The sequence below is a fragment of the Thamnophis elegans genome, chromosome Z (assembly GCF_009769535.1).
Source record: "Thamnophis elegans isolate rThaEle1 chromosome Z, rThaEle1.pri, whole genome shotgun sequence".
Classification (NCBI taxonomy): domain Eukaryota; kingdom Metazoa; phylum Chordata; class Lepidosauria; order Squamata; family Colubridae; genus Thamnophis; species Thamnophis elegans.
The window spans coordinates 19,888,043-19,911,978 of record NC_045558.1 but is presented as its reverse complement, the minus strand read 5'-3'; the positions used below and the strand labels follow the sequence as shown (position 1 = coordinate 19,911,978).

At 36.4% G+C, this 23,936-nt stretch overlaps 1 protein-coding gene across 1 annotated transcript in view; it reads right to left on the bottom strand.

Moving 5' to 3' along the window:
- Positions 1-10,378: 10,378 nt before the first annotated feature.
- The window catches only part of ITGB1 (integrin subunit beta 1), a 42,466-nt gene continuing 28,908 nt past the window's right edge, over positions 10,379-23,936 (bottom strand). The window contains 16 exon segments of the mRNA XM_032235518.1: positions 10,379-13,874; positions 14,264-14,430; positions 15,652-15,884; positions 16,997-17,219; positions 18,086-18,178; positions 18,181-18,323; positions 18,933-18,987; positions 18,990-19,019; positions 19,022-19,128; positions 19,268-19,407; positions 21,112-21,182; positions 21,185-21,200; positions 22,031-22,080; positions 22,083-22,125; positions 22,787-22,806; positions 22,809-22,939. Coding sequence (XP_032091409.1) covers positions 13,800-13,874; positions 14,264-14,430; positions 15,652-15,884; positions 16,997-17,219; positions 18,086-18,178; positions 18,181-18,323; positions 18,933-18,987; positions 18,990-19,019; positions 19,022-19,128; positions 19,268-19,407; positions 21,112-21,182; positions 21,185-21,200; positions 22,031-22,080; positions 22,083-22,125; positions 22,787-22,806; positions 22,809-22,939 — 1,597 coding nt within the window. The 3' untranslated portion in view covers positions 10,379-13,799.

Sequence of the window (23,936 nt, the reverse complement as noted above, 5' to 3'; positions counted from 1 at the left end):
AGAGGAGAATTGAAATCCTCTGTGACACAGCTGGAAATGCTATGTAGGTTGGATGGAGGGAGGTGGGAGGAATTCAAAATTATTGTAATTTAATTTGTAAGTAATTTTTTATTGTGAGTAATTTGTGAGTGTGTGTGTGTTTGTTTGTTTCTTCACGTCACTCAAACAAACTCTCAATTTGAGAGAGAGTTTGTTTGAGAAGAGAGGAAAGGGGGAGAGGCAGGGAGGGAAGCCTTGTTTGAGAAGAGAGGGGCAGCCCGCCAGCAGAAGTGGGTCTTTTACCCACCTCTGCTGGTGGGCAGGTGCTTTCTTTCTTTTGCATGCTGTGCCCCCCTTCCCTTTCTCCTCTCCGCCCCACTGGGAGCCCCGTTCTGCTCCCCTCTCCCTTTCCTCCTCCTCCTCTCCCATTTCTTCGCCAGCTGCCGCCTCGCCCCCCCCCTTCCTCCATCCCCACTGCTGTGTCCAACAGGTGTCTCGCGTCTATGGTGGACATAAACGCGAGATTCCTGTCGACACAGCATCAGGGACATTGCTTCTCGCTGCTGCCGCGCTCCACTACCGCGCTCCACTGCCTCGCCCCCCGCCTCCTCTGTCCCCGCTGCTGTGTCTGACAGGCATCTCGCGTCTATGGAGGACATAAACGCGAGACGCCTGTCGGGGACACCGGTGAGGACGTTGCTTCTCGTCGCCACCGCGCTCTTGCCTCACCAACCATAATCCTCACTGCATGTCACTACAAACGAATAGGAGAATAAATGCACGCATCGCAGAACACAAGAACACAGTAAGAACACTGTAAGAAAAAAAGAAAAAACTTCCTCCCTTTTCCAATACCTTAAAGTTACAGGACATGAAATTAATTTTGAAGGAACCAGGTTAATCTCCAAAGCAGAATACTTCAACAAGAGAATAATTATGGAAGATATCGAAATAGAGAAACACCCCCACAACATGAATAAACGTGACAATACCTCCCACCTACCAGACATCTGGGAATCAACTCTATTCAACAAACGAGCCTCACCCACCACCCAGGTTGTTACAACACAAAACAACAATAGACACCACAGTCAGCACCAATCAGCACCAATTTAGCAATCATGAATCAACCACACACAATCATTCCATATATATATATATGTTGTTTTTGGTCTAATAAATAAATAAAGGGAGACTAGTATAGATCTATTTCAAGGTATTTAGCTCTCATCAGCTAGCCATACCCTTACTGGGATTCGAACCTGTGCTGTATTACATCTTAGGCAGATGTCTAAACCATTAAGCCAATATACATACATACATACATACATACATACATACATACATACATACACACACACACACACACACACACACACACATATATCTATATATATATACACACACGCACATACACACACATATACATGTGTGTGTGTGTGTGTGTGTGTGTGTGTGTATGTGTATTCCATAATCACTAAGCTACCCACAAGGTGAACATCTTGTAAGTATTTCAATGGACTACAATAAGCAACTTTTACTCATCTCTTCCTCTAGTCACCCCAAACTGTTGCAGAAGCCCAAGAAACCAGGACTGTTTATCCAAAGACAAAGACAAAACAATCTAGAGGCAATATGGAGTAGATCTTTTTCATGATCTCTTCACATTACACATATCATTGATTGACATGGTTAGTTGCAGAAGATAGGTTACATGTCTAATGAAGCGTGGGAAGACAAAATCATTAAACCAAAAGAAGTGTTAGTCTTTTCTTTAAATTCTTGACAATGATGCTATACAAACATTGACTGCTATAGTGATGTCATTATTCTTTAATATTCCTGAAGAGAAATGCAATAAAAGAAAAGAGAGCATTCATGTTGAATTATTTAATCTTGCAATCCAAAATATTCTTACCATTGTCTGGTGGTGGTAATCCTGCAATTTTATTTTGGAGAGATTCTGGGTAGAAATAGGACCAGCATAACTAACCAAATAAAGAAAATTGAAGAAGAGTATTGAAGAAGAGTATTGTGCTCAGTATGAAGGAGAGATCGCTGTGAATACCTATGAAAATTATGAAGATAGTATGCTAAAGTTATGGGAGGTCCAGTAAGAAAGAATAGAAGATGCCAAGCAACAATAGAAGATGCCAAGCAAAATTCCATGGGTTCTGTGCTCATGTACGTTGTCCAGAGACAAGAACAATCAAATTTTAAAACAGCACGAGAAGCTTAAAATCCTCTGTATGTTTTTTTAAAAAAAAAATTAAGATTCAAGTTACTTCAAATTTTATTCTCCAGTACTCTGAGAGTATAATATTCTGAGGTTAATTTGTTGTAAAAAACACCAAACCCTAATTAATTGGAAACTAACACTACACTACACATCCCCCTTTCAAATTTATTATTATATATTTACAAACATTTTAATTTGTAGCTGCAAGGTTCAGAGGCTTGTCAGGGTTTTTGCCTCAACCAAGTGGCACTACTAGGTTCCAAGATTATTCTGCCCATCCTTCAAGACCAGGTAATCCATACAGTTGACTTAGTGGAAATAATTCTGAAATTAATTTTCTTAAAAATGAGTATTATATTCTAGATATTATGGATGTATTAATTAAGCTAACTTTGGTTAATAGATGATTAATAAAAGAGAATATGGATTTATTTTATGCACAAAAAGTCATTTCTAGCACTTCAGACAGATTTGTGTTTTTCAAGTAGTATTTCCTGGAATTCTATGGCTTTACCTCTTGATCAGGGATTCCAGATTTTTGTTTTTTAAAAAACTAACAAGCTCCTTGAGCTGAAAAAAAAAAGAAAAGAAACTCCCTGAAATAGATCAACTTAATATATTAGAAAACAGAATAATGGAGCTGCAAGGTACTGTGGAGGTCCTTTAGTCCAACCCCTGGATCAACTAGAAGACCTCTATGATTAAATTCTTAAATTTAATCTTTGGACTATCTCCAAGATTAAATCCTGAGATTTGAAGAATTTGTAAATTCCAACCCACAACCCAGTTCTTTAAAAAAAATATGCATTGTATGTAATAACATCTTCCAAAACCTAGCTATATGCAGAATTTAATAGCAAGTATTGGATTAGTAATTTTTTATTATTATAATTTTCTTCTCTTTTAACTTTTGAGCCAGTGTTGATTCATTGAGACTACATGGAAAAATCCATGCAGTTTTGGGGGCAATATTTTTGGATGTGGATTGCCATAGTTTTCCTCCTAGGATTCAAGAGAGTAGATTTTTTTTAAAAAAAGCCTTTTTGTAATAATAGTTGTCTGAAATGCAAAGTTTGTGTCTGACTGTATAGCATATACAAATTTGATTATTTAAGCACCTGAGTTGATTTGATCATTATAAGCATATAGATGCTCATAATGCAATACATTATTTTTTCCTCATTATCTTATAATAGCAAGGTGCACATTTTAAACCATTTTGATTCACACATGTACCAAGATAAATATTCTGAATGGATAAATGAGATTTTTCAAACTTTAGTTAAGAATTTTACATTTTATACCTTCATAGTCTGTTTTATCCTTTGAAAACCAAGAAATGTAAAGAATGACTGCTTGTTACAGTGAAAAATACTCCAGGATTTTAAAAATTCAGGATAGAGTCAAAGTAATGTTACATTGATCATCTGTATATATTTCCATGTAGCATGGGAAGCAAACCAGTTAAACCATAGGAGCTATCCCCAAAAGCTGACTTTGTTAAAGAGAAGACTATTGGGACCAGAAATAAAAACCAGTATGAAAGGTAATAATTCAAATATCAATTGTACTTTCTTCATAGGTTTTGAGAGGGAAAATGTAAATATGTACAGTATTCATGAGATTGTCTTTAAAAGATATGGGGAGAAAGCATGCTCCTCTTTCCTAGGAAGCATAATCAGAATGGCATAATTTAGAAAAAAGGGTGGCTGCTGGCTTTCTGGATGTAGTATGCCAAATTACCTCTAAATAAAAAAAGCACCAACAAAATTACTGAGGGAGATGTCACAGGGTTTCACAATGTAAAAGATAAATAAATAATAATAAATGCAAGGGAAGAAGGAATAAAGGAAGGAAATATAAATCTTTTAAATTAGTTGGTGCTGTTGACTTTCTAAATAAATGCTTGCTATCTTTAATTTTTTCTTCAGTTTTTATGATTACTCATTCAACATAAACCTTTGGGCAGTAATAACTTGCAGTTGTAATTTAACCTTGGCAAGAGAACAGTTGATTTATGTCTTCAGAATAAAGTTTTTTCAAGTGCTCAACCATATAGCCCCACCTAAAACATCCTTCTTTACTCTCCTGTAGACAGGATCAGAGTATGATGATACCAAAATTGCTGCCTCCAAATGATTCTTTTGCTATCCCAAGGAAAAGGCTTATAGAGTAACTTTCCTTACATAAAGATGGTATTCATCCTACGCTGCAGATATCAGAAAGGTATCAATAAAGAGGAGGTGATATTTTTTTGGCCTTCCCTGCTGCCTCCCTCTTTCCCCTGAGTCATCATTAATTCTCTACCCCTCCCCCCATTTGTTACCACTTCGGAAGACCATTCCCTTGAAATGGCAAATAAAGAAGAATAACAAGGAACCTCCCTGATTCCGACAGCAGTAGCTTGGCAGTTGGGGAGAAACTTAGGAGAAAACCATGATGATCACTCGTAGGAATATCAACTTATTGGGAATTTTCCACTAGATTTGTATTTTGGTTACCAGAGAGGTTCTAGTCTGTCAGGCAACCAAAACAGAAATAGCCTCGGAGTCAGAGAACCCCATATATAGACTGCAGAAAAAAGGGATGGCTTCAATAGCTAATAATTGTCCTGTAGGTAGCTGTAGAAAGTAAAGAATATGTTCTTGATGTAAAGATGCAAGAATATGCAGATAGGTTGTTAATTGATGCAAAGCATAGAGATTTTAGGATTAAAATAGAATAACAGAGTTGGAATGGACCTTGGAGGTCTTCAGGTCCAACCCACTGCTTAGGCAGGAAGCTCTATACCACTTCAGACAAATGGTTGTCCAATCTTTTCTTAAAAACTTCCAGGGTTGGAGCATTCACAACTTCTGGAGGTAAATTGTTCCACTTATTAATTGTTCTGTCAGGAAAGAGTTTTGTTTTCTACAGGATTTGTAGATCATGGTTTACGTTAACTTTAGGAACGGCTTCTGTTGAGACAGACAGCACCTTTTAAGGATTGGGAAGAATATGTGTCAGATGCGATAGGAAAACCACTGGCTAGCCTCATCTGAAGGGCTTTAAACTAAAAATGGAAGGGGAGGGTGTTCAATCTTTAAGACCAAAGTCAATCATAAACCCCAAGACAACAAATCAGCCAGCGAGGAAGGAAGTGATGACAAGGAAGTGGAACTAAGCAGGGGTGGGTACCCCTTCCTCGTTGCACACAAAAATTTTGAATCCAAATCCATTTTCCCTTCTAATTGCATGACAGAGAGAAAAGGGAGAGAGTAAGCACAAGGTTTCAGTCAGGCTTCTGTGGGCATAGATCTATAATGCTAAATTGAACAATTTGTGGAAATACATTATAGTGAATTCATAAAAAACCCTGTTTTCAATTTGAGTTGAATGTCACTGCTGTACTTCTAAAGCATTATTGAAGGACATCAATAATAGAGGGGGAAAGAAATAATAAAAACAAATGAGGCTTCATTGTAGTTTCAAAGCAATTTATACAGAGTTGAATCCGCACTGCAATAGAGTTGCATAGATTTCATTTTAAAATGGTAACATAGCTATTTACCTGTCATAAAATATTTACATTCATGTTAAAATTATAAAAAAAGTCAATACTATAAAGTTGACTAATATTCTGCCCAGCAAAAAAATACAATTAAATATCAGGTAGACTCTAAATTGTTATAATACAATAATGGACTTTTGTGTTTGTCATTTTTATTCTTCAGCCTTTCAAGGACTAACTCCTCTAACTAATCAAGGTCAAGATTTAGTAAGTAACTATTGCTCACAAGTTGTAGAATACCTCTGTAGTTGATTTGAAGGGACTATAGGTAATCCTTGACGTATGGAAGACATTTAACGAATGTTCGAAATTATGACACCCTTCAAAAAACTATGACCCCACCCCATTTCAAAATTATGATGGCTGCCGTGGGGCCGTGGCCCTTATGATCCACCATGGGTGACTGCAGTGCCCTCCGACTCTCCCCCATCCCACCCTAGTAAAATCTTGCAGCACTTGAGCCTCTTCCCCACGTGCCTATCATGCTGTACACTTGCCTTTTGAAGGCAGGGCATGAGTCGCCCAGGCTACGCAACAGCGATCCAAATGCAGTCTTCAAATCAGAATCATGGAAATCTAGTAAACCTTTAAACCACCTTTAAAGTTTTGATGTCATGTTCAAAAAAGATGAATTTGTATAAAAATAGTGGACTTCAAAATGATATTAAAGTAGTGATGCTTATACCGGTAATTAGAGTTGCCTGTAAAATGGAAAATCTGTTTTATCATTTAAGCAATACAAGTGTCAGCGCTCCAAATATCATGCAGAATTAAATCAGTCCAAGGCAGAGCTATCTTTAAAGTTCCAATTTAACAAGACAGACATATTGGCAACAAACTGGAATCCCAAATCTAAAAGCTTCCTGGGATTCCACCCAGTTGAAAATTTATGATCTTATCCCTACACCCATAAATCCATCACATAGTCCAATCTTCTTCGGCCATGCTGGCATCTCCACCCAGCTGGTTCTGGTCAGGTGGAGAGGTGCAGAGACAAAAGATGACCTTGGGCTTCTAGAAAGGAATGACAACAACACATTCCACAATTCTATTCCTTTCTATTTCCCCTCCCAATTACTACACTAATGAAACAGCATAATGAAATAATCGTGTGTGTGGTAGGCCAAAGATCCTAAAAAGAAATATCACTGCAGGCCTGACAATAAGCTTGTTGTATTCCAAAAGAACAAAATATAACAAAGTATGTTCCAAAATATGTTCCATGGTCTTTTAGAACACATTTAAAAGTTTCAAGTGTTGCAGGAAACCACATACAAGAACAGAACCCTTGCACCTTTGTTTCTATGACTGTAGGGTATGAGAAATGTCCTTAAGATATAATAAGAAAAAAAAGGCTTAATTCTTAATTTTGGAAATGGTTTTTATTTAAGTAGTTTGGACACTTTATTGCAAAAAAAAAAAAGCTATTGGTCTCCACATACCAGATTCATGCTAAGAACATGACTATATAAAGCACCATTTAGGATAATTTTCAAGCAAAAAAATGTTTTCTGGTATCAAGCTGTTGTGTATATATGAATTTTCTAATTAATTGTCTATTGATTTACGAAACTTACAATTGCAAAAGGAAAATATATAAATAATTTGAATTTCATAAAGTTGATTATTGAAATTGCATACAGAATATGTTTGAATTATAGGATTCATTCATTATTTGTGGAAAGAAATGCAGTCCTCCAAGAAAAGATGGATCTTCTTCAATTGCATGGCAACATTCAAGAAACCAGTGATCTAACTTTGATTTTTTGCATTAATTCATTATGCAGCGACCTTGTAACTTTCAACTTTATAACTGTGATAGGAAAAAATTAAGGCATTCATGTATGAATCTCTTTTGAGACCTGTAGAAACTGTAATTTGCAATGTAATGGCAGTTAAAATATATGTAAACTAAACTACCAAATCAGAGTAATGACTTTTACTGCACTTGATAAAAGTACATTTATCCCTCTGTGAAATAACTTTTTGGGGTTGAGGGTCTGGGATGGTATAGTCTGTCTAGAATTCAGATCTTTTTTTTTAATGGGCCTAATCAACCCGACCCTTAAAATTCACAGGGAACGAGCTAATACAATTGAGTAATCTTCACATTAAGTCATAATTCATTTCTTTATAGAATTTCATGTTGTTTGCTCTCCAGCATACTTAAAGCAGCTAGCAAATGTTGACTTAAAAGCAAAGTGAAAGTCCTCCTTGTCTGTTAGATGCAGAGATCATAATAATAGCAAGTTCTGAAAAATTATATGGATTTTTTTTGTACTATTCTGGTTATAGTATCATGCTGATATGGATGGATATTGAGTTCCTTCTAACTTCCAAGAACTGGGTACAAAGCAAATACAGATAATTCTTTGAATCTTGGTATATTTCGTATCCTCCCAAATACAAAATCTTCTTGTGATTCTAATGTAGAAGGTTGATTAAAATAGAATCCATAATTAGCATACTGTCTGCATTATGCTGGTCTACATATAACAAAAGAGAAGTAATTTGTTTCTTTAGCAATGGTTGTTCCTATAGAAAAAAATTGGGTAGACTTCAGTGCTACATGAGAAGGTGGTTATTGTTGAAATAACCTAAATGAATAAGAGGACACTATGTAAAACTTCTGATATTTGACCACTTAGCCTAAATGAAACAAACAAAATAAGATTGCATGCTGAGGTTATCAAGTAACACAATTTAGAATGTATAATGATATATGGGTGGGACAGGGATAGGAAACACAAATTATAAATGCTGAGTTCCAGATATCTTTTCAGCCCTAATGAAACCAAAACTTGTCTTACTGCCCTTACATTCCAGTTGAAATGTTCAGAAAAATTGAAATCTATCATTGCTATTATATATATTTCCAGGATTCCAAATCTTTTCTCTTCCCTGGCATAAATCTGCCTGATGGATAGAACATGGGATTCTGAATTTCCTTTAGAACTATTCTTTCACCCCAAGAAAACTAGAAAGAAATAATTAAAATTATTCTAGGAGCAGCGTCCATCTAGCTGGATTCTAGTACCAGTGTCTAACTCAGTACATCCCTTGGAGATACTCCTAGCTCTTCCCTGAAAATTTTTCCACACAAGAGGTTGGGCTGGGGGAGGAAAGAATTTGATGCTCAAAAAGGAGTGTCACAGTTCATTTCCATCCCTCTTCCTTCTCTCAAGATCAGTCAGGTAGGTTTCACCAATCCTCAGCTTGGGAGCAGTTCAGTTCTTTGTCCTTTTCTGATGAAGCTGACCTCAGAAGGGCTACAACAGCCTTCCCCAAGCCCTGCTCTCCTACATTTTAAGAACGTTTAACTTTAGCAACACTTGCAATAAAGAAAGAAATGCCAATACAATTTTTAAAGGAATTTATTAAATTTAATAAATAATTTCCATGGTAACGTTGTAAAAAGTGAGCATTTGTTAAAATAAAAGGCACTTAAAATATGAATGTGGCCAGTACTGAACAGATAACAGAATAGCCAGCAGCAAATATACAAGCCACAGTAACTCCTGATTCAGAATCATGCAATTTTAGCTATAGGATAAATTACAACCAAGATTGCAAACATAAGCTGGTTTAACAATTATCTTACACAGAAAGAAATCAAATACATTAAAGATAAAGTTGCTAAAGCACCAGGCTTTAAATCAAGCAAGAAATTTAAAAAGAAACCTAAGAAATTAAGGCGCTAAGACCTTGCTCCTATTCTGTGCCCTATATATGCTGGACTTTCAATTTCAAATATAACCAGTTTTTAAAAAGTCCAGCACCTCAGGATGGTATCAGATAAGGGGAGCTGATTTAAAAAGGAGTCTTGGCAGTGTACTTGTCAGTACTAAAATTGGAAACTGAATTTATACACAGGAATTCTTCTTCTTCTTCTTATTATTATTATCATCATCATCATATGTTTTAATAATATTAAAGCTCTATTTTGGATTTATTTTTTTCTTTTTATTCTTATACACATAGTGACAATTAAAAATGAATGTCACACATGAAACTTGAAATTAAAGTTACATCATGGTTTCCACATTACTGAATATAGAAAGTTGGAAGTTAAGTCTAACATTATTAATAAACTAATTTTTATAGTTTATTAGTAAGTATTAGGTTTGCACTATGTGTGCAAGCCAAACCTTGATACATCTATAAGGCTAAAAACTGTTCTAATTTTAATACTTAATGTATAGGCAAATTGTTTATTAAGTGTTTCATTCCATACAAAAGACAGGGTAGATAAAAAAGCACCTTGAGTAAGCTATAATCTTATTGAGTAGGATACGCAATCTCAAGTATTCTGTGAATCTTGTGGCACTATTTGTTTGCAAAAACAAAGATAAAACTTCAAAAATAAAAAATACTGTACATTTAAAAAAATTGCATAGGAAACAACTGTGTAGGTAAGTAAGGAACTAGTAAATCCATTGCAATATTGCCAAAAGCTACATAATGAGTACAAAACTATTATATCACACCCAGTGCTGTGAAATCATAAAGCAGTTTTCATTTCCCCTCATACTTAGGATTCACTACAGTTGTCACGGCACTTTTGTATATAGGATTTTCACCCTAAAGGAAAAAAAAAACCAAAGGATTATAGAGTGAAAAATCTGTTGATTTATTGATAAAATATTTTCACATACTGCCAAGCCAATTAGAGATCCATGTGCATACAGGTCCCACAGCTCCTACACTCTATCAACAAGATTGAAACAAGCAAGAAAGCTTTTTTTTTGGGGGGGGGGGAATAGGAGGGAAATATTACAGATTACCTATTATCCATCATTTTTAATTTTTACTACACATCATGCCTAACAGAAATTATTCTTTAGAATATACAAGGAAAGAAACTGCAAATAATCTATTCATAGGAATTTCCTAACATTTTAATGCACGATGATGATATGGGTGGCCATATAAATAAAAATTAAAAGATTTTTTGGGAAAACAATCTCCTTTACATTGATTGCGTATTCCCTCCAGTCTAGCCATACTTTAATTGAATTGGAAACTTTGCATGTATTTTTGACAGCGCAAAATTAACACTGGCATTACACTATCAGGAAGATTCACAGCCAAGTGCTCCTTTATTACTGAAGTCTTTAATGATCTAAGTAAGATCAGCCAAAAAATTAGTCTCAATGTGAACACAGCAAATTCATCCTTTAATATTGAGGAACAAAGCTCACAAACAGCAAACAGAAGAGAGGACTTGCGACTCATACACACAAACCCTGTATAATCAAGTTGTGTAAGCATGGATGAATTTGTTCCAAATTACATAAATGGTGACACAGCAAACTGATTTGCAACTAATTCCTTATACTGAAATGCCTGATATTATCTGACTTTAAAAAGCAATATTATTCTGCACCCAAAAATTATGGATTTCAATCCAGACACTATTTTTGAATATTCTTTTTAAAGCTTGGGGAAAATGTTTTGTCTTTTTTCAGGACTATTACTGACAATTATATAACCAAATTCATATAGCAACAGAGGGTTCAGAAATAAAAAAATAACTGAATATCAAATAACAAGAGATGGAATGGATATATAATAAAAGAAAGGAGGAGAAAAAGTAAGAAAAGGAGGACATATATGTGAAGAATGCAGCATATTTATGTATACTACTAATAATTTGGTTGTGCCGCAAATCAAGTTTGTACGTTTTATATAAACTATCAATGAAGTTCAATCTAACTATATTCTACCTCATCACACTATTGTCGTGTTCAGTTAGAATAGAGATCAACATTCAAGAAGAATTATTTTATATGTTGCCAAGACTGTATTTGCCTTATGCTCCATTTCCTGCCATTGATGCTTTTTTGTCTGAAGTATCTGCTTAGTTAGTGGCCATTGTCCCAAGAGTCATCTTGGGATAGCATTTACAAACATGATGAGTATTCTCAAGTAAACTAACTAGCCAGCTAAAAAAGGTGATTTCAGTGACAATGCAGTAAATAATTTGTTCTATTAAAACTGAAACTACTTAAATTAAGCTACATCATGCCCAGTTTATTTCACAAGATTCAAAGAGCATCATATCTCAATATTTGCCAATCCCTAAGGTTGGAAAAGGGCCAGAGCTCAAGCATTAATATAATTTTGCATAGAAGCCCTTATGAAGAAGAGAGTGCTCTGGTTTGCATTTCTCACTTTTTTTTTGGTGGGGGTCCTTGTTTTACTCACCAGTATTTCAGACCTTACTAAAGGGGGCAAAATAAGTTGTTAAATAATTATCCATTTCTTATTTATTTATTTATTTATTTATTGACTGCCTTCAAATCAGGCCCTAAGGTTTTGTTGCCAAAAATTTTCAGGAATGGTTTTCTATTACCTTCTTTTTGCTGAGAAAAAGGGATATGTGTTCAAAGTCTAAAGACTACACTGTGTGCACAATTATTAGGCAATTGAGTATTTTGACCATATCATTTTTATGTATATGGAAAATATATGTATATTTTTTGTATAAACTTGAATGCTTAGTGGATATAAGAATATCAGGTGATGTGTTTTTATGTAATGAGGGAGGGTGTGGCCTAAGGAGATCAACACCCCATATCAAGGTGTGCATAATTATTAGGCAGCTTCTTTTCCTCAGGCAAAAGGGGCCAAAAAAGAGATTTAACTGACTCTGAAAAGTCAAAAATTGTAAAAAGTCCTTCAGAGGGATGAGGTACTCTTGAAATTCCTAAGTTATTGGGTGTGATCACATAACCATCAAACTTTTTGTTGCAAATAGTCAACAGGATTGCAAAAGACGTTTTGGCACATTAACTGCCAAAGATTTGAGAAGAATCAAACATAAAGCTACAGGAATCCATTATCCTCCAGTGCTGTCATATTGCAGAACTGCAACCTACCTGGAGTATCCAGAAGTACAAGGTGTTCAGTGCTCAGAGACATGGCCAAGGTAAGGAAGGCTGAAACCTGAACACCACTGCACAAAGCACATAGGTTGAAACGGCAAGACTGGGCCACGAAATATATGAAGACAGATTTTTCAAAGCTTTTATGGACTGATGACATGAGCATGACTCTTGACGGACCACATGGATGGGCCCTGGCTAGATCAGTAACAGGTACAGAGCTCCACTTCGACTCTGACACCAGCAAGGTGGAGATGGGGTACTGGTATGGGCTAGTATTATTTAAATGAGCTATTTGGATCTTTTCAGGTTGAAGATGGATTCAAAATCAACTCCCAAACCTACTACCAGTTTTTAGAAGGCACATTCTTCAAGCAGTGGTACAGGAAGAAGTCTGCATCTTTTAATATGACCATGATTTTTATGCAGGACAATGTTCCATTATATGTATTGAAGTATTCCGCTGTATATTTAGCTAGTAAAGGCCTTAAATATGAAAGAATAATGGCATCCCCCCCTCTTCCTCACCTGACCTAAACACTATTGAGAACTTGTGGGCCCTTCTTAAATGGGAGATTTATAGTGACGGAGAACAATACACCTCTCTGAACGAGACTATGGTTGCTGCTGCACAAAAAGTTGATCATCAACAGAAGAAACTGACAGAGTTCATGAATGGAAGGCTTATGATTGTTACTGAAAAGGATGGCTATATTGGTCTCTGATTTTTGTGTGTGTGAGAGAAATGTCAGAAATGTTTATTTGTAAATTTTGAGGAGTTGTCAAAACCTTACTTTTACTTTCTTAAATGCTCAGGTTTGTGTTTTATTAACATTTTTGATTGACCGAGAGCACTGTAGTTGTTCAATAATGAAATGAATCCTCCAAAAGACAACTTGCCTAATAATTGTGCATAGTGTGAACATGCCCTAAGCCCAGAATTTGGTTTCCCATGTTTCAACCTAGTGCTTTTAATTATTACACTAAACTGTCTCTCTAAATTCCGTTACAATTCAAAGTATGATGCAGCAGTTAAAAAAAGGTGTTAGGAATCAAGCAATAATTAGTTAAAGCTGCATTCAGCAACTCTGAAGAAAAGCACATGCAAAGAGAAAGAAATAGAAAAGAAAATACGAACGGAAACCTAGAGACCAGCTTTACGTCCATAGTTTGGATTCTTGAAATTATTAATAGGACTCTTGTATATTGGATTTTCTTGCTGAAGGTAGAAAAATCATCAATGTGGAATACAAGAGAGACAACATTCTAAAGAAAAAGGTTGTGTTCTACTAACAAAAAATTGTTAGTTCCTTTAAGATTCAGATATTCAATGATATTCAAAAGGACAGAATCCTACTAATATCCTCAAAGAGACAAAATACTGAGGTCTACAACTAGAAAAAACTTGGTGTTAATATTTAAAAGACTGAACACTTTTAAGAGAATTAAAGAATTATCCAGGAGACAATGTTTTCATCTTGGAATTATCTGGAGATATACAGAAAGCTAACATACATATTTTTATAAACTGAAGTCTGAAATTTTGGAAGCATACAAACTGTCATCTGATATGTATGCCTGCTTAAGGTTATTAATATAATGACTCACCGTATCCCATTTTGCATTCATCTTTTCTTTCTCAAATTTTGCAAATTCTCTTCTGTCATGAATGATCATAAGTAACTTCCAAATCAGCAATAAAGCTAGACCAATAAGAACAATTCCAGCGACCACACCAGCAACTATAGGAATGATGTCAGGACCAGTTGGACATTCTAGCAAACAAAATGAATAAATGAAGCATAATATGAATACAGTTGGAATTATGAAACAGCCATCCAAATTATGAATAATTAATGCTGTTATTAGATATGATGGTTGCGCAATCAGCCAGATGTTTATAGTGGATTTAGCATTTTTATCCACCTGTTCTTCTCAAGGACCTGGAATAGATACTATTGAATGTATATGCCATCCATATCCTAGCATATTGGAATGGCTTACAACACTGTGGTGGGTCACGGCCTCACTTGTGCAAGTCATAGGTGCTCAGGGCCCACTCGCTTGAGCAATGGATGCTCGTGTGTGTCCCTGCGCCTGCCCTTCCCACAAAACCATCCCTGCTCCCAGCCACCAACCCGAAAAAGTTGAGTAAGTCTGTTCTAGAGTTCATGCACTGCTAAAGAGCAAGGGTGCTTCCAAGGCCTCTTTGATGGCATTGTTCAATGAATGGATCCCAGAGTGCAGAAACTCTGGCAAAGTTTAACTAGTCAGGCAGATACAATGAGAGTTAGGTGGTCCCTCAAGTATCCAGAGTCTATGCCATGAAGACTTTATAGGTAATGGGTAGCCCTTTGAATCAAAACCTGAAAAAAACTGCAGTTTGTGGAGTAGTGGTATTCTATAGCCATACTGAAGCATTCTGGACCTGCTGAAGCTTCCAACTGGTTCCCCAAGAGCAGCCCTGTGTACAACATGTTGCAGTAATTAACCTATGAAATGACCAGGGCACAAGTGGCTGAGTCCACTGATTTGCTGAGGAATGTGCAAAAAACAAGGTTGGATTTTGACCATTGATCAGGTTGACCAATTCTTTGGGTTGTTTCCAATTTTAAGGCACCTACATGCCTTTACTAATGAGTGAGAATTAGAAAAGGCACAAAACATTTCTTTAGTATAACCAATGGAGGTTGGGTGAAGGAGCCAATGAAGAAATAGCCACAAACTGTCACTGATAATTCCAACAATCCTTTGGATGAAGACAAATGTTGTGCATTCTGTGGGTATTCAAAAACGTCGTTTTTAAAAAAATAAATATTGAGGACTAAGATTTGTATTTTAAATATGCTATCTTTAGAGAGGATGATAACAACACATATGTTAAAATTCTGGACATGAAGTACAAAAAAATTAAATTAAGAATGGGGGTGGGAAAATGGAATTATGTTTAAACAATCCCTAAAGTCAAAACTGTCTCTATGAAGACCAAAACATACCTGGTGTCTTCACCACATGGACAATAGCCTTGTTATTTGAATCAACAGAATATGTGAAATAAAACCAACAGTCATCAATATCCTTCTCCTTGCAGTGAGTCAATGCATCGTACTGTCCAGGCTGTGGCAATTTCTCTCTGCGATCGACCAACTCCAAACTGAAGTGTGAACATTCTTTTTCACACCGCTCCTTCTTCTCTCCTTTGTTAAAGGCTTTGCACTGGACACAATCTCTATTTGCAGAGAAGATGAAGCACAAATTAGTATCATATTGGAATACCACCCATTTTTTATTAGGAAGGCTTCAGAAAAAGACTATGATAAATTTAAATAAAAGCTCAAATCTCAGATGATTTAAACATAATGCATTTTTCCTTCTGGCCTTGACTGCATTATGTCTTAAAAGAAGATTCTGAATGGTGTCACTCTTCCCATAAAATACTACATTCAGTAGCTCATTACCAAAGTAGATGTTTAGCCTGCATTAAAGCCATTCACTAAAGCAATATTTGAAAGGGAAGGGGAGAGAGAAGGAGATGTATGGGAAGTGATCTTCCCCAAATCCACCACTTTATGCAGTACAAGATTGGGGGAGGGGGGGAAAGGAGAGAGGAAGGAGACACCATTTTCCTCAAGTATAATATTTTTGAATTTTCCCTTTGGGCTTTGGAGTTAAGACATTCATACAATGTCTCTTAATACATTTATACTTTGTGATATAATTACTTCAGCAAATATCTTTTTCCACTCAGATGGCTATCTAATGCTATTTGATGCCAAAATGTTAACCCCTATCCTGTCTATAACCAGGATGACAGTTTAATTAATTAACATTAAATTTCCATACTGCTCATCTTCTCTACAATATGACAGCTTACATATTATAGAAACAAATGACAAATAGTTAAAATATTAAACCAACATTAAAATAGCATTATAAACTGCACTAAAACCACATATGAGAGAGCCAAGAGACGGATGAGGCGGGGGATGAGATCTTCTTATCCTGTCAGCGACCTCCAGTGGCAAGTACTACCTCAAAGTGCCAGGCCTACCCTTCCAGAAGGTCAAAAGGGAGGGGGGCAATTCCCACCTCTGGTGGAAGAAAATTCCACAGGGATGAGGGCACAGCAAAAAAGGCTCTTCTCCTTTATCCCACCTGCTTCAATAGTTAGCGTCTGCATGAAAGTGCCTCCCTCGGTTATTGTAAGAGGATTTTTTTTTCTGTTACAGATTTAGTTTCTGGCTAACCGAATTCTAGAATGGTGCTGAAAAAAGACCCGCTACAGAAGTTTGCAATTTCACAAGAACCAATTATTTTTAATTACAAAATCAAAAACCTTACTTGTGCTCTGCGCAGACGCCAAGACAAGTCTGACATAGCTCACAGGTTGGTCCCTGAAATTTGGAATCGGTACAGTTGCATTCTCCACATTCACATATTCCTCTACCATTGCAGATTTGCCCATTTGCAGCTTCACAAGGAGTCGTATCTAGAGGACACTCACAAGCAGAGCCAGTGAAATTTTCCCAGCATTCACATTCCTGACATTTACATTCACCGTGTCCTACATTCAAATCAGGAAAAAAAAATATTAGTAAAATTTTCAATATAAACAAGCACATATTTATTCCCCAATTTCTGCTTATGGGATGGATTTGACAAGATCTTGAGGGCCTGCTTCTTGAAGGTGCAAAAGTTTCATGTGACTGTTTTGATGCACTCCTGAAATTATCCAAGTTATGATTGCAAATTGCAAAGTATCTTAAGTCTTCAGGTGGTCTTAAGGCTACCACATATAAACTACATGTAGTAGTGCTACGTGAGGGTGAATTCAGAAGTCTCTCATGCATAAAATGTTCAATGCAGTTGCACAGAACTAAAATCCAGTTCTGACGTCTTATGAAACATGTAGGAAGCCTAATTATTTTTAGGGAAGAAATTTTCTTCTTTACTAATTAAATAAATTCTAAAATGAGAAAGCATGCTACATCTGGCTAGTTTGATATTATTTAAACTTTGTATGTTAATGTTGCTCAAGTTTTTCTGCAAATTTTGTCACCCTATATTGTACCATACAACTCAACATAATATAGATGCAATATTGTACTGCATAGGAAATTATCAACAACAAGACACACATATATATAAAATATATATAGTACAGCATGCAAAGATTTTCTTCTTTAGATACGCTTTTATTACTGGGCTTATTATAAAGAATAACATCATTAAATTGCCTTTTATGTACCATACTTAAATATAAGACCTTTATTTTAGTTGCCTGAACATTTTCAATCAATCAAAGAAACTACATCAGAGAAGTTATTCCTAATCTGATCTTTGTTTCTCTTGTTCACTTAAATTCTACTTTATCATACTAGTTTCAAGATTATGCTTTAAAGTTCCTTTGACAGAAAAGGAACTCATTACCTCCACAAATTAAACCATCAGATCGATCACAGCTGAAGTTATCACACTGGCAGTATGGGCCAGAATAGATTTCATTTGGATTTTCTCGCTTTTGCACACACACTGTCCACAAATACATTCGCCATTGTTGCTACATATTTCAGAACTGTTAGCCTGCCTACAGGTGCCTGACATGTCTTCACTATTTACTTCTTCCATGCTGCATTCACAGTGCTTTCCAATACGCCCAGGTTTGCACCTAAAAAGCAAAATGGACCAAATTTAGCTCAGCATTATGTGTCTCGTTGTGACCAACAAATGGCACTGGGAAACTTATAAGAGAGAAGGAGAATCTCATCTTTAAATGTGGTTCTCCAGCAGCTGCCTAAAATTAAAGAGGCATCATGCTGCCATCAAGATCAGTGCTTACAAATTGCTGGCAATCATAAATATATACCAGATAAAAATCATACATCTAAAAACGTTCATTTTTAATTAATCTCTTACATTCACTTTCCCAAAGTGACCTCAATGTGAGATAAAATGAGAAAATTTCCGCCTGCCTACCTATCTACCTACCTATCTATCTACCTGCCTGCCTTTTTTCCTTCCTTCCTTCCTTCCTTCCTTCCTTCCTTCCTTCCTTCCTTCCTTCCTTCCTTCCTTCCTTCCTTCCTATATATATCATGGCTTGCATTCCTCTCCTTCATTACAGGCTTTAAGGCCCTTTGAGTTATTCCTTTAACTCATAAGGAATTATTCTAGCTTCCTAAAAATCTCAGCTAACCTTCTCTGAATTTCTCCTATATAAGAAACTAAAGTTAGGGGTTTTTTTTCATGAAAACACAATAAAATAGCATTTATATACCTGCAAGCACCGCACTCAAATGTTCCATTTCCAAAATGGCACTTAGGGCTGTCCTCATCCCTTCATTATGGCACTCACATTCACAATGAACTCCAGATTAATCTCTACTTCTTCAGTGAAACCAAGAGGTTTGATTTTAATTGTTTCATTTTGTCCTTTTTCTGGACATTGGTTAGCTGTTATTGTAATCTCAAACCTAACCTGTCAATATAAACAATAAACAGGCAATTTATTCAAACTGATTAAAAGAAACACATAACATTATACTGGATAATGCTATAATGTGACAAGGGGCACATAAGAAGTCTACATGACTCCTGCATACCAAAGCTTACCTCATCTCCATTGAAATGTTAGAGCACTTTCTTCCTTCATCTCCTGTTCCATTCACTCCGGTTTTACAGAAAGACTTATATTCTATTCCTATCTCCTTAGGAATTTTATTGTTTTCCAAAATAACTTCTGAAGACAACGACTAAAATAAAATTTGAACATTTAGATATATAGAATCAAAACAGTGGTTTTCAACCTTCCCAATGCCGTGACCCTTTAATACAGTTCCTCGTGTTGTGGTGACCCCCAACCATAAAATTATTTCGTTGCTACTTCATAATTATAATTTTGCTACTGTTACGAATTGTAATGTAAATATCTGATATGCAGGATGTATTTTCATTATTACAAATTGTACATAATTAAAGCATAGTGATTAATATGCCAATCTTGGTTTGGGAGATCAGCCAGGCTGGATTTTCCAGGATAAAACAACCTCCCTGCCTGCCTCCAGCAGCAATTCGTGGTTTACATGAGTTTCACTTTATTAAGTTTACTTTTTTTACATTCCGTTCCCACCACCTACCCACCCAGTTTTCTTTCTTTCCATTCCTCCCTCCCTTTTCTCTTTCTTTCCATTCCCCCTTCCTTTTCTTCTTCTTTCTTTCTATTCCTCCCTCCCTTTTCTTCTTTATTTCTTTCCATTCTCCCCTCCCCTCCCTTTTCTTTTCTTTCTTTCCATTCCTCCCTCCATTTCTTTCTTTCTATTCCTACTCTCTTTTGTTCTCTTTCTTTCCATTCCCACCCCCTTTTCTTCCTTCCTTCCTTCCGTCTTTCTTTCTTCTATTCCTCCCTCCCTTTTCCTTCTTTCTTTCCATTCTCACGTCCCTCAATCGATTTAACACAGATTAAGAAGTTGCAACTGTAAATGAGATTTTAAACAGAGGCTTAAGCTACATCGAACTGTGCTTCCATCCTGAGTGGAATTCCTCGGGAGGGAAGGAATGGGTGGGCGGGGCCTGTTCTCCCCTCCGGCCTCTCCTGCCAGCCTTCCTGGGGCCAAAAAGCCTCTGAGCTCAGTTTAGCCCGCAGGATAGGACTGGCAGCGGCAAATGTAGCGTCCTGGCCCAAGGCAGTTTTAATCCCAGCATGTGCCTGCTTGGGCGAGAACCCGTCCCGCCAACTGAAGCGGGTGGCCTGTCTGCCCTGCCGGTCCTCCTGTTCTCGGGTGCCTTCGAGCCCTGTGCAGGCAGCTGGACTGAAGCCAGATGTCCGTTGGAGCCGAGGCTGATCCGCCACCTAGTTTCCCTGGTGTGGAGACCGGGCGGGGCGGTGTCTGGGTTACGCCAGAGCCGGAAGGAGGCTGCTTCGCCTACCCGGCACTCTTCATGCATCTGCCGCTCAGGACGTGCTTCTGAGCATGGGCGACACCAGTGGAGGTGGATGGTCTTAGGTGATCCCTATGAAAGGGTTGTTCGACCCCCCCCCAAGGGGCACCCACAGGTTGAGAACCGCTGATCTAAAAGAATGTGCAATACCTGGCTAAAGACATTTTAACAAATCTCCTTTCAAGGACACACACACACACACTCAAAATCAATATTGACTTCTGCCAACTGCCTTTTCTTGGCAATGTTTTCAGAAATAGCTTTCTCTTGCCTTCATTTCTCCTTGGGTTGAGAGAATGATTAGCTGCTTCAGCAAACTGGCTCTATGCCTAAAATGGACTTCAAACTATGGTCTCCCAGATTTTAACATGCCTTAACCACAACACCAAATTTCAAAAGAACTATTACCTACAAATCTTGGCTTTCATAATCTTTTAACTAATGCTACTGTACAGTCATACAATGATTTAAAAACCCAATGAGGTTATAGCAATAATTATTCATTTGGAGCGACTTACATTGTAAGCATCTATGATCAGCTGAATCACATTACTTGAGTTTGAAGACAGCATTCCCACTGCAGATTTAGAATCAAATTCTTCAACTCCTTTACACACAAGGAATGAAAACATTTTAATCCCCAGGCATTATCATTTTAAACATTCATACATACCGATGCTAGGATATCATTATTTACTGATCTCCCTGCAATGTGATGAAGTTTTTCAAATCCTCTTTCCTATCTTCTATGTCCTCCATTATCATGTGCACTCAACAATGGTAACAACCAGCATTACTCTACTTAAGTCTGTGTTTTAATCTCCCTTCTATTTCCAATTTAAGAGCTTATTAAACTTAGGTATCAAGTAAATTATCAAGCATCATATAACTTTTCGCAAAGACATTTTCCCTCCCCTAAGAAGTGCAGTTCATCCTTGTCTAAAAGTCCCTCAAGTGCTATAAACAAGCGCTATAAACCATTGTCTAGGAATCCAAATCTTTCTTGACATGATCGTCTTAATCAGTTGTGACTTTCAAGATATTCCATCTCCTTATTTTCCTTCCGTCAACATGGAGTGCACCAGCTTGCATTCAGCCATGTCTTCCTGCCAGCTGTTTGTATCTTCACGTAGAAATAGCGTAAGTCTTGTTTCTCATAAGACATACTGTCATCAGAAAGAAAAGAATGACACATGCTTGGCATTAAATTACCCATAGAAATTCTGGGAAGAACTGGAAAGATTTTTATCACACCCTGAGAACCATCCAACAGAGCCTATCTTAGGAAAGACTGATAGAAACACTACTTCTAGTTCCTATTTTCCCCAACTCCTTCATCTCCCTGCCTAGCACTTATAGTAGCAGGCATTTAAACAGGATATAGAAAGGTGTGTGTTTGTTTGTTTTGCTATAGAAAGGTATGTTGTTTGATCATACCTTGTATACTGGCTGAAATTCCTCTGTCACAGCAAATATTATCTGGATTTATTGTCACTTAGCTTCTGAACAAGATGGGCAATAGAGGGATAATCCTGAAGAATGAAGTTTAGATTTAGAAGACAATATTGAATATATATTTGAGCGCAACCTATATAATGGATTCTGTATACAACATTATATAAAAACAGGTGGACAAAAAGTTTTTAAATAAGAATTATAATTATTATTCCATCTATCCTAGCATTGTGGTTGACTCTTGGTTGAGTTGGTCCATGCATTGTGACTGACTACTAGTTGGCATTCATGGATATGTTTTGCTAGTCCTCTATTTGTCCTACATTTTGGCTGTTACAATGTATGTTGCAGATGACTCTTATTTTCTTCTTGAGCGATTGATCTTTTGGTTTATTTAAGAAGTTTTGGAGGGCTTTAGTTCGTTGTGTACTATAATAATGTTGTGTATTTGCCATAGTCTGTTGGTTGTTTCTGAGATGTTTAGTGTTAACTAAATTTCTATGGGTTACTAAAAACATTTTATTAACAGTTGATTCCAGGCATACTAACAAATATTTTTTTATAATCCTTGAAGATCTTGTAATACAATTTTTAAAAATTGTGTTTTTCCTGTCAAATTGTTAGTTTAAAAATTATATTTTAAAATAAAGGAATTGAATTTTTATTATGCATTTCATATTTATTTCATTACATTACACACAGTAAATATACCTAAAATATTCTACCAAACATACTTACATAGTAATGATCATTGGTACATTATTTTCTAAATGACATTGTCCATCATTTGGTAAAACAATTCCGCCAAGCTTCCCGTCTCCAGCAAAATGGAACCCAGCATCAGTGGAAAAAACCAATAGTCGAGTGACATTTCTTCTCCATCCAATTTGACTGGACATAAAAAGGAATTTGATAGAACATATAAAATTAAAAATTCAGCAGCCAATAAAATAGAGAAAATAAGTAATCCATATATTCATGTATTGCAGAACAAAAGGAAAGTTACTGATCCATTCAGTAGATAAGGCAGCGTCTTATTTCAAGAACAAACAACTGTGCATGCATTCAGAATTTTGTTATTTAATGCTCTCTAAGGCAGCTATAGGAGCCAAAAAGAGCATAAGAGAAATGAATATTAAAATTGGACTTCTGAGCAAAAATACAACTTGTATATTGCACATTTCACATAAATGAACCAAACCAAATAAAATGGTTGTCCTAGCATTGGTTCTTATGCTACATGTCATTCAAAATTACACTCAATCTTTAGTTTTGTAACATGCTGCAAATATCAGAAAACAGGCTTTGAACTTGAAAAATCATTTGCCTTATCTTTATGGCGATAAGAGCTGCACAAAATGCAAAAGCCACACAAATGAAAGCAAATATACTTGTCCAACTATAATATGCTGGATCCAATCTGGGTTGGTCAGAGGTTTAGTCTTCTGAATTTTTGGACTTCTCTCTAATGGAAGGAATCTGAAAGCTCAGAAGACCTCTGGTCCTGGTGACTGACCCAGATTTGATCCTGCAGCAAAAGGCACAACCTGACCCCTAGTTTTATTTCTTTTTTAAACTTACCAAGAATACATATCTAAATAAATAAAAATAAATAACCTGTGTTCATTTTACTTACACTGGATAGAAAAAGAACACATTACTCTCTATGTGTTTATTACAGAAGTCTATCGGGAATTATAGTTTGATTAGTTTGAACCAACTTAACTAAGCAGCCTTAAACAGCAGGAAGGTGATTTATTAGTTTATATAAATAACTCATGGAAACCGATGCTAATAATGTGGGAATAGTGATAGGTATTAAAAAGTTATAGCCATGCTCAAGAAAACAGTGAGAGCTTATGGACACTGGGGGTAAATGTACAGAGAG